The following is a 14,203-nucleotide window of genomic DNA, read 5'->3' on the forward strand; positions in this document are numbered from 1 at the left end:
TGAATGTCCTTGACTGCTGAAGTGCTCCCTGACGTAGGGTCATCCAGACTCGAGTCGTCATTGGCTTGTTCTCTCCACACAGATGCGGCCGGACCTGCTGTGATTTCCAGCAAAAAAAAGTTTTTTGTCTGTTTTTGTGTTTTTCATACAGACCCCAGCATCTGCAACATTTGACCCCTTGTGACCCCACCTCATTGTTCTTTGATGTAATGTTTTCCTGACTGACCTGTTTGGACACCATTCACACCTTTGATTGCTGTGATTATCTCTCTGCCGAGGTGTGATAAATGGCAGTTAGAAAGATTACCTGTAAACATCTGACATTATTCTCTGACTATATAATCTGTGTTTTATGCATCTCTCCACTTCACCTGACGAAGGAGCAGCGCTCCGAAAGCTTGTGATTTCAAATAAAGCTGTTGGACTATAACCTGGTGTTGTGTGACTTCTTGCATTTGTCCACCCCAGTCCAACTCCAGCATCTCCACACCATGAACAGTCAATCGAAGGGAATCATCAGCACAGCAGTCTTAAAGATTAAACAGCAGTACAAGAATTTCAAAACATTCATCAATTCCATGTTTCTGTCACTCCAACTGTCTGCAGGGCCCTGCACTATAGAACAGTGTGAACTCGCTGGTGTCTCTTCAGCTCCCCGGAGCTTTTAAAGCTCTTACCACAGTCAGAGCATTTAAATGGTGTCTCATCAGTGTGAACTCGCTGGTGTTGCTTCAGATCCCTGAAGCTTTTAAAGCTCTTCTCACAGTCGGAACATTTAAATGGTCTCTCATCGGTGTGAACTCGCTGGTGGCCCTTCAGATCCCCAGAGGTTTTAAAGCTCTTCCCACAGTTGAAACATTTAAATGGTCTCTCATCAGTGTGATATCGCTGGTGTCTCAACAGGTGGGATGACTGAGTGAATCCCTTCCCACACACAGAGCAGGTGAACGGTCTCTCCCCAGTGTGAACTCGCTGGTGTGTCAGTAGGTGGGATGACTGAGTGAGTCCCTTCCCACAGACAGAGCAGGTGAACGGCCTCTCCCCGGTGTGATATCGCTGGTGTCTCACCAGGCTTGATGGCTGAGTGAATCCCTTCCCACACACACAGCAGGTGAACGGTCTCTTTCCTAATGTCTCCAGCTGGTGACCCTTCAGCTCCTGGGACCTTCTAATGCATTTCCCACAGTTGGAATGTTTTACCGGCCTCTCCCCAGTGTGAACTCGCTGGTGTGCCAGCAGATTCAAGGACTGAGTGAATCTCTTCCCACACACGGAGCAGGTGAACAGAATCTCTCCTGCTCTCTCCAGCTGGTGTCTCTTCAGATCCTGGAACCTTTTAAATCTCTTCCCACAGTCAGAACATTTAATCTCATCACTGTGAACAAGCTGGTGTCTCAGGAGGGTGGCAGAATGAGAGAATCGCTTCAAAAACACGGAGCAGGTCAACGGTCTCTCATCGGTGTGGACAAGCTGGTGTCTCAGCAGCACGGAGGGTGCAATTAATCCCTGCCCACACACGGAGTGGGGTAACGGTCTCTCCCTAGTGTGAACTTGCTGGTGTATCATTGGAGCGGATGGCTGAGTGAATCCCTTCCCACACACGGGGCCCGGGTTTCCCCCAGTGTATGGCCACTGGTGTCGCTTCAGGTATTTGTAGATTTTGAAACTCTTTCAGAACATTTAAAAGTTCTCTCCCCAGTGTGAACTCACGGGTGTGCCAGCAGATTGGAGGAGCGACTGAATCATGTCCTGAGGAATCGCGTAACTCTCCGATCTTGAGGTGATGTTTGGTTTGAGCTTCCTGTCTGTAAATGCTCCACTTCTAAAACCCTGTAAAAGGAGTGTAGAAAGGGTAAGGGGGGAAGCAGGAATTTTTTTTGGCTTATTTTGCCTCAAAGAACAAACAGGGCAGAGCCGGTCCCACTGGTGTCCAGCCGTGCCCACAATAACCAGCGGGCCAGAAACAGCCCAATCCACCTCACTGACTTGGCCCTGAAGTCAAATCAAGATTCAAAGTCAAAAATGACATCCTTTGTGACTGTGACAAAGGTAAACTATCCCCCCTCAACCTTCCTGACTTGTCTGCAGTCTTTGACACGGTTGACCACTCCATCCTTCTCCCAACACCTCTCCACCGTTGTCCAGCTGGGTGGGACTGCACTCGCCTGGTTCCATTCTTATCTATCTAATCGTAGCCACAGAATCACCTGCAATGGCTTCTCTTCCCACTCCTGCATCACTACCTCTGGCGTCCCCCAAGGATCTATCCTTGGGCCCCTCCTATTTCTCATCTAAATGCTGCCCCTTGGTGACATCTGAAAACACAGCGTCAGTTTCCACATGTACGCTGACGACACCCAGCTCTACCTCACCACCACTTCTCTCGACCCCTCCACGGTTCTGGGTGAGCAGAAATTTTCTCCAATTAAATATTGGGAAGACTAAAGCAATTGTTTTCAGTCCCTGGCCACAAACTCTGTTCCCTAGCCACTGACTCCATCCCTCTCCCTAACATCTCTCTGAGGCTGAACCACACTGTTCACAACCTTGGTGTCATATCTGACCCTGAAATGAGCTTCCGAACACATATCCACAGCATAACAAAGACCGCCTATTTCCACCTCCGTAACATCGCCCGTCTCCGCCCCTGCCTCAGCTCATCCACTGCTGAAACCCTCACCCGGGCCTTTGTTACCTCTAGACTCGACTATTCCAACACACTCCTGGCTGGCCTCCCACATTCTACCCCATGTAAACTTGAGGTGATCCAAAGCTACCCGTGACGTAACTCAACGCCGAGTCCCATTCACCCATCACCCCTGTGCTCGCTGACCTACATTGGCTCCCGGTTAAGCAATGTTTCGATTTCAAAATTCTCATCCTTGTTTTCAAATCCCTCCATGGCCTCGCCCCTCCCTATCTTAGTTATTCCCTTCAGCCTCACAACCACCCGCCCCCGGCGATAGAAGCACAGAAAAATAATGACACAGAAGGAGGCCATTTGGCCCATCTTGTCCGTGCCAGCCGATTAAGTGCTATCCACACTAATCCCACTTTCCAGCACTTGGTCCGTGGCCTTGTAGGTTACGGCACTTCAAGTGCACATCCAAGTACTTTTTAAATGTGATGAGAGTTTCTGCCTCTACCACCCTGTCAGACAGTGAGTTCCAGACCCCCACCACCCTCTGGGTGAAAACATTTCTCCTCAACTCCCCTCTAAAGCTCCGAGCAATTACTTTAAATCTACGCCCCCTGGTTGTGGACCCCTCTGCCAAGGGAAATAGGTCCTTCCTATCTCGGCCCCTCAGAATTTTATACACCTCAATCAGGTCTCCCCTCAGCCTCCCCGGCTCCAAAGAAAACAACCCCCCCGCCCCCCCCCACCGAGACATCTGCGCTCCTCCAATTCTGCCCTCTTGAGCATCCCTGATTATAATCGCTCAACCATCAGTGGCCGTGTCTTCTGTTGCCTCGGCCCTAAGCTCTGGAATTCCCTCCCTGAACCTCTCCGCCTTGCTATCCTCCTTTAAGACATCGAAACATAGAAGATAGGAGCAGGAGTAGGCCATTCGGCCCCTCGAGCCTGCTCCACCATTCAATGAGATCACGGCTGATCATCCAAATTCAGTACCCTGTCACTGCCTTCTCCCCATATCCCTAGATCCCTTTAGCCTTAAGAAATATATCTAACTCCTTCTTGAATATATTTAATGAATTGGCCTCCACTGCCTTCTGTGGTAGAGAATTCCACAGGTTCACCACTCTCTGGGTGAAGAAATTCCTCCTCATTTCTGTCCTAAATGGCTTACCCCTTATCCTTAGACTGTGACCCCTGGTTCTGGACTCCCCCGCCATTGGGAACATCCTTCCTGCATCTAGTCTGTCTAGTCCTGTTAGAATTTTATAAGTTTCAATGAGATCCCCTCTCATTCTTCTGAATTCAAGAGAATACAGTCCTAGTTTACTCAATCTCTTCTCATACGACAGTCCCGCCATCCCAGGAATCAATTTCGTGAACCTTCATTGCACTCCCTCTATGGCAAGTATATCCTTCCTTAGGTAAGGACACCAAAATTGTACACAGTACTCCAGGTGTGGTCTCACCAAGGCCCTATATAATTGGAGTAAGACTTCTTTACTCCTGTACTTATATATTTCTTAAGGCTAAAGGGATATGGGCAGGAGGCAGGGACCGGGTTCTGAATTTGGATGATCAGCCATGATCACATTGACTGGCGGAACAGGCTCGAGGGGCCGAATGGCCTACTCCTGCTCCTATCTTCTATGTTTCTATGTATTCAATCTTTCCTTGTAGCTGAAATTCTCTAGTCCTGGCAACATCCTCGTAAATCTCCCGTCTGGAGCACAGTCACATCTTTCCTGCAATGGGGACGACCAGAACTGCACGCGGTGGCCTAACTGGTGCTTTTGTACAGTTCAAGCAGAACCTCCCTGCTCTTACATGATACAGAGAGAGGCACTGCCCCTTTAAATACCTGGGGGGCACCCATTCCCCTTTAAATGGCCAAGCAATTTTTTTTGTTGAAAAGGGGCCGCAGTCCCCTTTGACTCACCCCCCCCCACCCACCACAAATACTCACAAGAGAGAGAGAGAGAGGAGGAAGAATGCTGGTCTTTGTCCCTTTAAAAGTGGCTGCCCACCAAAATGTTCACAGCACCAGGGCTCTTTGTTCTGGATAAAAGTCGAAAAAAGAAAAGGTTCACTTTTTTTTAAATGAATGCAGTTGATGAATAGCCTTGCAATAAAGGTAATGCAAAGGAATAAACACTCACAAGCTGGGTTTTTTTTCCTCCCCTTCCCTTTAACAGCTCCTGCAGACAATGAAAGCAGGAAAGCGGCCTGCAGCCCACCGAGGTCCCGCCCCCCTCCTTCCCGCGCCGCCATTGGTTGGAGGACCGTCAGCCCGCCCGGTCCTCCCAGCGTTTTCCCCGCTTCTGATTGGCGGGCGCCTCGCGTCAATCACCCCCCCCTCCGATTACGCGCTGACGCCAGCACGCAACGCCCAGTGTTCGGTTGGATCGGCGCACGCCACCGCGAGGTAAAAAAAAAGACACCCCACACAAATGAGGAAAAAACAAAAATAATAATAATCGCACTTTAGAGGGGAGGAGGTTGGGGGAATTAATGAGTGTTTTCAATTGGTTTCGCAAAAAAAAATATTTGAAAAGCTTCCCAACGGGGCCAGGCGGGCTGCGCATGCGCTCCAACCAGCCTTTGTCTCCCCCACGTGGGCCGGGGCCCGGACACGCCCACTTGCCTTCCCCTGCACCAATCACAGCGCGGGCAGGCGCAACACGAGGCTGCCAGTGCGCCTGCGCGGGGCCTCCGGGGACCGCCCGGAAGGCCGGGCCCGGGAAAGAGGCGGAATCAGCGGCCGGGGTAAAGTCAAGTGTTGGGGAATCGATTTAAATCGAGGTGAGGGGGGAGCGGAGAGCGAGATTATAAAGTAAAATACCAGAAAAACCAAACCTGAGAGTCGGGCGGGACCTCCGCGGACACCGAACGGAGCGGATTGACCCGCGCGGGTGGCGGAGTGAGCCGAAGCAACGTCATTCTGACTGACGGGAGCGCTGACCAATAGGAAGAGGGCTGAGGTGGGAGGACTGAACTGGGCGGACTGGTCCTCCAACCAATGGCGGCGCGGCAAGGCGCCCCCTCTCCAGCTCAGGTGCGCTGGGGCCGATTGTGACGCGCTGTCCCCAGGTGAGAGCAGCTCAGTCAGCACAGAGCTGGGGCTGGAATCTGGGAGAGGGGCCGCAGGCAGCGGGCCTGGCAAAGGGACACAAGCTTCACAATACAACCTTCTTTCAAATGCAAAATTGTTTCCTACACACAGCCTTGGTCACTGCAAAAAAAACTGTTTAACAATTCATCATAACGCCCCTGCTTTAGGAGAGGCGTAGAGTGCAAAAGCAAGGAAGTTATGATGAAACTGTGTAAAAGACTGGAGTCAGCTGTGGCTCAGTGGATAGCAGAGTCGGAAAGTTGTGGGTTCAAATCCCGCTCCAGGGACTTGAGCACATAAAGCAAGGCTGACACTCCAGTGCGGTGCTGAGGGAGCGCCGCACTGTCGGAGGGGCAGTACTGAGGGAGCGCCGCACTGTCGGAGGGGCAGTACTGAGGGAGCTCCGCACTGTCGGAGGGGCAGTACTGAGGGAGCGCCGCACTGTCGGAGGGTCCGTACTGAGGGAGCTCCGCACTGTCGGAGGGGCAGTACTGAGGGAGCGCCGCACTGTCGGAGGGGCAGTACTGAGGGAGCGCCGCACTGTCGGAGGGGCAGTACTGAGGGAGAGCTGCACTGTCGGAGGGGCAGTACTGAGGGAGTGCTGCACTGTCGGAGGGGCAGTACTGAGGGAGTGCCGCATTGTCGGAGGGGCAGTGCTGAGGGAGCGCCGCACTGTCGGAGGGGCAATGCTGAGGGAGCGCCGCACTGTCGGAGGGGCAGCACTGAGGGAGCGCCGCACTGTCGGAGGGACAGTGCTGCGGGAGAGCCGCAATGTTGGAGGAGCAGTAATGAAGGAGCGCCGTCCTATGGATGAGATGTTAAACCGAGGCCCCCGTCTGCCCCCTCAGGTGGATGTGAGGTTGCGAGGTGAGGCCCGATCAGAGTATCGGACCTGTGAGGGGGCAGTGACCGGCGGCAGAGCTTAATAGCGGCGGCAGTTGCGAGGTGAGGCCCGATCAGAGCATCGGACCTGTGAGGGGGCAGTGACTGGCGGCAGAGCTTAAAAGCGGCGGCAGTTGCGAGGTGAGGCCCGATCAGAGCATCGGACCTGTGAGGGGGCAGTGACCGGCGGCAGGGCTTAAAAGCGGCGGCAGCGAACGAGGCCCGACCAGAGAGCTTGGACCTGGGGGAGAGCAGAGGCGCGACCGGCGGCAGCGAACGAGGCCTGACCAATTCAACAGCAGAGGAGAGAGGTAAAAAGTAATCCAAGTGTGACGTCACCAGGAAGCAGGTAAGTGATTGGTTGGTGAGTATTTCTTTTATTACAAGCTTAAATTCTGCAGTTTATATTTTCTTGGGTCTCTGTGGTGTAGTGGGGACAGTTGGTAAATAAGCGCCCTAGAGTATATCTTTAACTCGTGGTATTGAATTAATTAAAATTAATTAAAGGGGTAAGTCATGCCAGGAGAGCCCAGCCCCATGTTGTGCTCCTCTTGCTCTATGTGGGAATTCAGGGACGCTGCCAGTGTCCCCGATGACCACGTGTGCCAGAAGTGCATCCAGCTGCAGCTACTAACGGGCCGTATTGAGGCGCTGGAGCTGCGGATGGATGGGTTGTGGAGCATTCACGATGCTGAGAGGGTCGTGGATTACACGTTTGATGAGTTGGTCACGCCGCAGGGTAGGGCTGCACAGGCAGGAGGGAAATGGGTGACCACCAGGCGGAGCAGTAGAAGCAGGCAGGTAGTGCAGGAGACCCCTGTGGCCATCCCCCTTTCAAACAGGTATACCAATTTGGATACTGTTGAGGGGGATGACTCACCAGAGGAAGGCAGCAGCAGCCAGCTTCCTGGCACCGGGAGTGTTGCTGCTGCTCAGGAAGGGAGGAAAAAGAGTGGGAGAGCAATAGTGGTAGGGGATTCTATCGTAAGGGGAACAGATAGACGGTTCTGTGGCCGTAGACGTGACTCCAGGATGGTTTGTTGCCTCCCTGGTGCCAGGGTCAAGGATGTCACTGAACGGCTGCAGGGCATTCTGAAGGGGGAGGGTGAACAGACAGAGGTCGTGGTTCACATTGGGACCAACGACATAGGTAGGAAGAGGGATGAGGTCCTGCAACAAGAATTTAGGGAGCTAGGGAGCAGATTAAAGAGCAGGACCTCAAAGGTTGTAATCTCTGGATTATTCCCGGTGCCACGTGCTAGTGAGTATAGGAATAGGAGGATAGAGCAGATGAATGCGTGGCTAAAGAGTTGGTGCAGGAGGGAGGGCTTTAGTTTCCTGGATCACTGGGCCTGCTTCTGGGGAAGGTGGGACTTGTACAAGTCGGACGGGTTGCACCTGAACCAGAGCGGGACAAATATCCTCGCGGGGAGGTTTGCTAGCACTGTTCGGGGGGGTTTAAACTAAAATGGCAGGGGGTTGGGAACCTGAGCAGGGAGACAGAGGAAAGGAAAACAGGGATAAAAGCAAAAGATAGGAAGGAGAAAAACAAAAGTGGCAGTCAGAGAAATCAACGGTTTAAATCAAACGTGGCCACAGTAAATAATAATTCTAATAGGTCTAAGAGCGTTAAAAAAACAAGCCTGAAGGCTTTGTGTCTTAATGCGAGGAGCATTTGTAATAAGGTGGATGAATTGGCTGCGCAAATAGAGATAAACGAATACGATTTGGTTGGGATTACGGAAACGTGGCTCAAGGATGGCCAAGACTGGGAACTCAACATCCAGGGGTATTCAATATTCAGCAAAGATAGGCAAAAAGGAAAGGGAGGTGGGGTAGCAGTACTGGTTAAAGAAGGGGTTAATACAATTGTAATGAAGGATATTAGCTCTGATGATGTGGAATCTGTATGGGTAGAATTGAGAAATACTAAGGGGAAAAAAACATTAGTGGGAGTGGTATATAGACCTCCAAACAGTAAGGTGGAGGTTGGGGATGGCATTAAAAGGGAAATTAAAGAAGCGTGCAATAAGGGCACAGCAGTCATCATGGGTGACTTTAACCTACATATAGATTGGGCCAACCAAATTAGTAACAATACTGTGGAGGAGGAATTCCTGGAGTGTTTACGGGATGGTTTCCTGAACCAATATGTCGAGGAACCAACCAGAGATCAGGCCATCTTAGACTGGGTATTATGCAACGAGAAAGGATTAATTAGCAATCTTGTTGTACAAGGCCCCTTGGGTCGGAGCGATCATAATATGATCGAATTCTTCATTAAGATGGAGAATGAAGTAGTTGACTCAGAGACTAGGGTCCTCAATTTAAATAAAGGAAACTACGATGGTCTGAGGAGCGAGTTGGGTAGGATTGAGTGGGGAATGGTGCTCAAAGGGTTGACGGTGGATAGGCAATGGCAAGCATTCAAAGACCGAATAGATGAGCTAGGGTACTGAATTTGGATGATCAGCCATGATCACATTGAATGGCGGAGCAGGCTCGAATGGCCGACTCCTGCTCCTATCTTCTGTGTTTCTATGTAAAAGATCCCGTGGTGCTATTTGGAAGAAGTTATCCCCGGTGTTTTGAGCCCAATATTTATCCCTCAATCACCATGACAAAAAAACAAATTATCTGGTCATTATCACATTGCTGTTTGTGGGAGCTTGCTGTGCGCAAATTACCTGCGCGTTTCCCACATTACAACAATGACTACACTTCAAAATTACTTCACTGGCTGTAAAGCGCTTTGGGACGTCCGGTGGTCGTGAAAGGCAGTTAAGAAGGCAAATGGTATGCTGGCCTTCATTACAAGAGGATTTGAGTACAGGAGTAAAGAAGTCTTACTCCAATTATATCTTCTTCTTTCTTCTTAGGCAGTCCCTCGGAACCGAGGATGACTTGCTTCCACATTAGAAATGAGTTCTCAGGTGTAAGGGTAAACCGGGAGAGCTTCTTCTCCCCGAGACGGACCCTCTGATATAAAGGGTCGACTGGATCCATGTTTATCTGTAATTTAAACAGAGGTCTGGTCGTCTTCCGAGCTCTTTCCCCTAGAGGAGAGGGTAGAATGGGGGTCTTTAGTGTTAAATGGTTTCACCTGGGTCCATTGCTTCCATTGCATACCTGTCGGTTCCTGTAGACAAACACACGTATCACTTGTCATTAATACAGTACATGGCCCCATCCAACGGGCCCCATTCCCTGTCTTCCGATAACTTGCGTCATTACTTGTTGACCTATTCTGGGCAACTCGTCTGGTTTAAGTCCAGCATTCTGCCTTTCTAGATCTTTAAGCTGTTGTTGGTTCCTTACTTCTTTATTTAGTGCTTGTACCTCCTGATTTAGTTGTACTAAGTATCGCCTTAATCTATCTTGTACTGGTCCTGGTTCTCCCACCCCTCCAGCCAAATCCTCTGGTAGTCTCATAGCTCGTCCTGTCATTAATTTATAGGGGGTCAGTCTGGTCGTTCGTCCTGGGGTGGCTCGCAGCCTCATTAGTATGCTGGGTAATAATTCCAACCATCCCTTCCCTGTTTCTTGGATGACTTTTGTCAGTGCGTTTTTCAGTGTCCTATTCATTCTTTCTACCATCCCCGAGCTCTGGGGGTGATATGGTCTGTGATATTTTTATGTCACGTAGCAGGTTACAGATTTCTTTCATTATTTTGCCGGTGAAATGAGTGCCGTTGTCTGAGTCAATTTGCAGAGGCACTCCCCAACGGGGTATAACCTCGGTAGCCAATATTAGTGCAACTGTTTTTGCAGAGCAGTCTCGGGTGGCAAAGGCTTCCACCCACCTGGTAAATTGGTCAATTATTACCAGGCAATATTTCTTCCCCCGGTCCTGCGCTAAGGGGCCGGTAAAGTCAATGTGTAAGTTTTCCCAGGGTCCTTGGGGCCTGGGTTGGTTTGCTACTCTAACTTTACATCTCTGCCCTACATTATTCTTGCGCATATTATACAGCGGTGGCAATATTTCGCTACTTCCCGACCCATCTTTGGCCACCACCAGTACTGTGTCAGTAGGTGCAACATGTTACTTCTGCCAGTATGTGTTACACCATGGTATAGCGCCATCAGTTGTTGTCTACAACATTCCGGTGCCACCACCTGGTTACGTGGGCCCCATTTCTAAATTCCATCTTGTAATTGCGCGCCAGCTTGTCTCCATTTCTCCTTTTCCTCTTTACTAGTATTTTCTTGTAGCTCCATTATATTCACTTCCTGTACCCCACTGACTATCATGACCATATTTATTTTGTTTTTGAACGCGTCATCTGGTTGCATTTCTTCCGCAGCTAGTTTTGTGGCTAGATCTGCATACCTATTCCCCATAGGGGCCTGGTCCTGGGGTTCATAGAAACATAGAAGATAGGAGCAGGAGTAGGCCATTCCACCCCTCGAGCCTGCTCCGCCATTCAATGAGATCATGGCTGATCATCCAATTTCGCTACCCTGTCCCTGCCTTCTCCCCATATCCCTTGACCCCTTTAGCCTTAAGAAATATATCTAACAACTCCTTGAATATATTTAATGAATTGGCCTCTACTGCCTTCTGTGGTAGAGAATTCCACAGGTTCACCACTCTCTGGGTGAAGAAATTCCTCCTCATCTCTGTCCTAAATGGCTTACCCCTTATCTTTACACTGTGGCCCCTGGTTCTGGACTCCCCGACCATCGGGAACATCCTTCCTGCATCTAGTCTCTCCAGTCCTATTAGAATTTTATAAGTTTCAATGAGATCCCCTCTCATTCTTCTAAACTCCAGCGAGTACATGCCCAATCGACCCAATTTCTCCTCATACGTCATTCCTGCCATCCCAGGTATCAGCCTGGTGAATCTTCGCTGCACTCCCTCCATGGCAAGAACATCCTTCCTCAGAAAAGGCGACCAAAACTGCACACAATACTCAAGGTGTGGTCTCACCAAGGCCCTGTACAACTGCAGCAAGACATCCTTGTTCCTGTACTCGAACCCTCTCGCTACGAAGGCCAACATACCATTTGCCTTCTTAACCGCCTGCTGCACCTGCACGCTTACCTTCAGCGACTGGTAAACAAGGACACCCAGGTCTCGTTGCACTTCCCCTTCTCCCAATCTATTGCCATTCAGATAATAATCTGCCTTCCTGTTTTTGACACCAAAGTGGATAACCTCGCATTTATCCACGTTATATTGCATCTGCCATGCTTCTGCCCAATCACCCAACCTGTCCAAATCATACTGGAGTTTCTCGGCATCCTCCTCACAGCACACACGCCCACCCAGCTTTGTGTCATCTGCAAACTTGGAGATATTACATCTAGTTCCCTCGTCCAGATCATTAATATATATTGTGAATAGCTGGGGTCCAAGGACCAATCCCTGCGGTACCCCACTAGTTACTGCCTGCCGCTCGGAAAAAGAGCCATTTATTCCAACTCTTTGCTTCCTGTCTGCCAACCAGTTCTCTATCCAAGTCAATACCTTGCTCCCAATCCCATGTGCCTTAACTTTACACGCTAATCTCTTATGCGGGACCTTATCGAAAGCCTTTTGAAAATCCAAATACACCACATCCACTGCCCCTCCGACAGTGCGGCACTCCCTCAGTACTGCCCCTCCGACAGTGTGTCGCTCCCTCAGTACTGCCCCTCCGACAGTGCGGCACTCCCTCAGCACTGCCCCTCCGACAGTGCGGCGCTCCCTCAGTACTGCCCCTCCGACAGTGCAGAGCTCCCTCAGTACTGCCCCGCCGACAGTGCGGCGCTCCCTCAGCACTGCCCCTCCGACAGTGCGGCGCTCCCTCAGTACTGCCCCTCCGACAGTGCAGAGCTCCCTCAGTACTGCCCCTCCGACAGTGCAGCGCTCCCTCAGCTTTCTGTGACTGGAAGCCTGTGTCCAGTGGGGTACCGCAGGGACCGGTGCTGGGTCCCTTGCTGTTTGTGGTCAACATTAATGATTTGGATGTGAATGTAAAAGGTATGATCAGTAAGTTCGCCGATGACATGAAAATTGGTGGGGTGGTAAATAGCGAGGAGGTAGCCTCAGTCTGCAGGACGATATAGATGGGTTGGTCAGATGTGCGGAACAGTGGCAAATGGAATTTAACCCTGAAAAGTTTGAGGTGATGCATTTTGGAGGGACTAACAAGGCAAGGGAATACACAATGAACGGTAAGACCCTAGGAAAGACAGAGGATCAGAGGGACCTTGGTGTGCATGTACATAGATCCCTGAAGGCAGCAGAACAGGTGGATAAGGTGGTTAAAAAGGCATATGGGATACTTGCCTTCATTAGCCGAGGCATAGAATATAAGAGCAGGGAGGTTATGATGGAGCTGTACAAAACGCTGGTTAGGCCACAGCTGGAATACTGTGTAGTTCTGGTCGCCACGCTATAGAAAGGATGTGATTGCATTGGAGAGGGTGCAGAGGAGATTCACCAGGATGTTACCTGGGCTGGAGCGCTTCAGCTATGAAGAAAGACTGGACAGGCTGGGGTTGTTTTCCTTGGAGCAGAGAAGGCTGAGGGGGGACCTGATTGAGGTGTACAAAATTATGAGGGGCATAGATAGGGTAGATAGAAAGGAACTTTTCCCCTGAGTAGAGGGGTCAATAACCAGGGGGCATAGATTCAAGGTAAGGGGCAGGCGGCTTAGAGGGGATTTGAGGAAAAGCTTTTTTCACCCAGAGGGTGGTTGGAATCTGGAACTCACTGCCTGAAAGGGTGTTAGAGGCAGGAACCCTCACAACATTCAAGAAGCATTTAGATGAGCACTTGAAATGCCATAGCATACAAGGCTACGGACCAAGTGCTGTAAAATGGGATTAGAATAGACAGGGCTTGATGGCCAGCGCGGACGCGATGGGCCGAAGGGCCTCTTTCTGTGCTGTATAACTCTATGACTCTATGACACTGCCCCTCCGACAGTGCGGCGCTCCCTCAGTACTGCCCCTCCGACAGTGCAGCGCTCCCTCAGTACTGCCTCTCCGACAGTGCGGCGCTCCCTCAGTACTGCCCCTCCGACAGTGCAGCGCTCCCTCAGTACTGCCCCTCCGACAGTGCGGCGCTCCCTCAGTACTGCCCCTCCGACAGTGCGGCGCTCCCTCAGCACCGCCCCTCCGACAGTGCGGCGCTCCCTCAGTACTGCCCCTCCGACAGCGCGGAGCTCCCTCAGCACCGCACTGGAGTGTCAGCCTCGCTTTATATGCTCAAGTCCCTGGAGCGGGATTTGAACCCACAACCTTCTGACTCTGCTATTCACTGAGTCACAGCTGACTCCAGTCTTTTACACAGTTTCATCATAACGTCCTTGCTTTTGCACTCTACGCCTCTCCTAAAGCAGGGGAGTTATGATGAATTGTTAAACAGTTTTTTTTTTGCAGTGACCAAGGCTGTCTGTAGGAAACAATTGTGCATTTGAAAGAAGCTTGTATTGTGAAGCTTGTGCCCCTTTGCCAGGCCCGCTGCCTGCGGCCCCTCTCCCAGATTCCAGCCCCAGCTCTGTGCTGACTGAGCTGCTCTCACCTGGGGACAGCGCGTCACAATCGGCCCCAGCGCACCTGAGCTGGAGAGGAGACCCCGC

General features: G+C 50.9%; 1 protein-coding gene across 1 annotated transcript in view; it reads right to left on the bottom strand.

Annotated features, from left to right (window-relative positions):
• Positions 1-308: 308 nt before the first annotated feature.
• Positions 309-14,203, bottom strand: part of LOC147084187 (uncharacterized) — a gene marked incomplete at its 5' end in the record, with an annotated part of 52,442 nt that continues 38,547 nt past the window's right edge. The window contains one exon of the mRNA XM_085979843.1: positions 309-1,671. Within this exon, the coding sequence (XP_085835969.1) occupies positions 616-1,671 (1,056 nt within the window). The remainder of the gene's footprint in view (positions 1,672-14,203) is intronic.

Source organism: Somniosus microcephalus, unplaced genomic scaffold, assembly GCF_052327205.1.
Source record: "Somniosus microcephalus isolate GS21.2 unplaced genomic scaffold, FLI_Smic_1.0 scaffold1, whole genome shotgun sequence".
In the NCBI taxonomy this organism is placed as follows: Eukaryota; Metazoa; Chordata; class Chondrichthyes; order Squaliformes; family Somniosidae; genus Somniosus; species Somniosus microcephalus.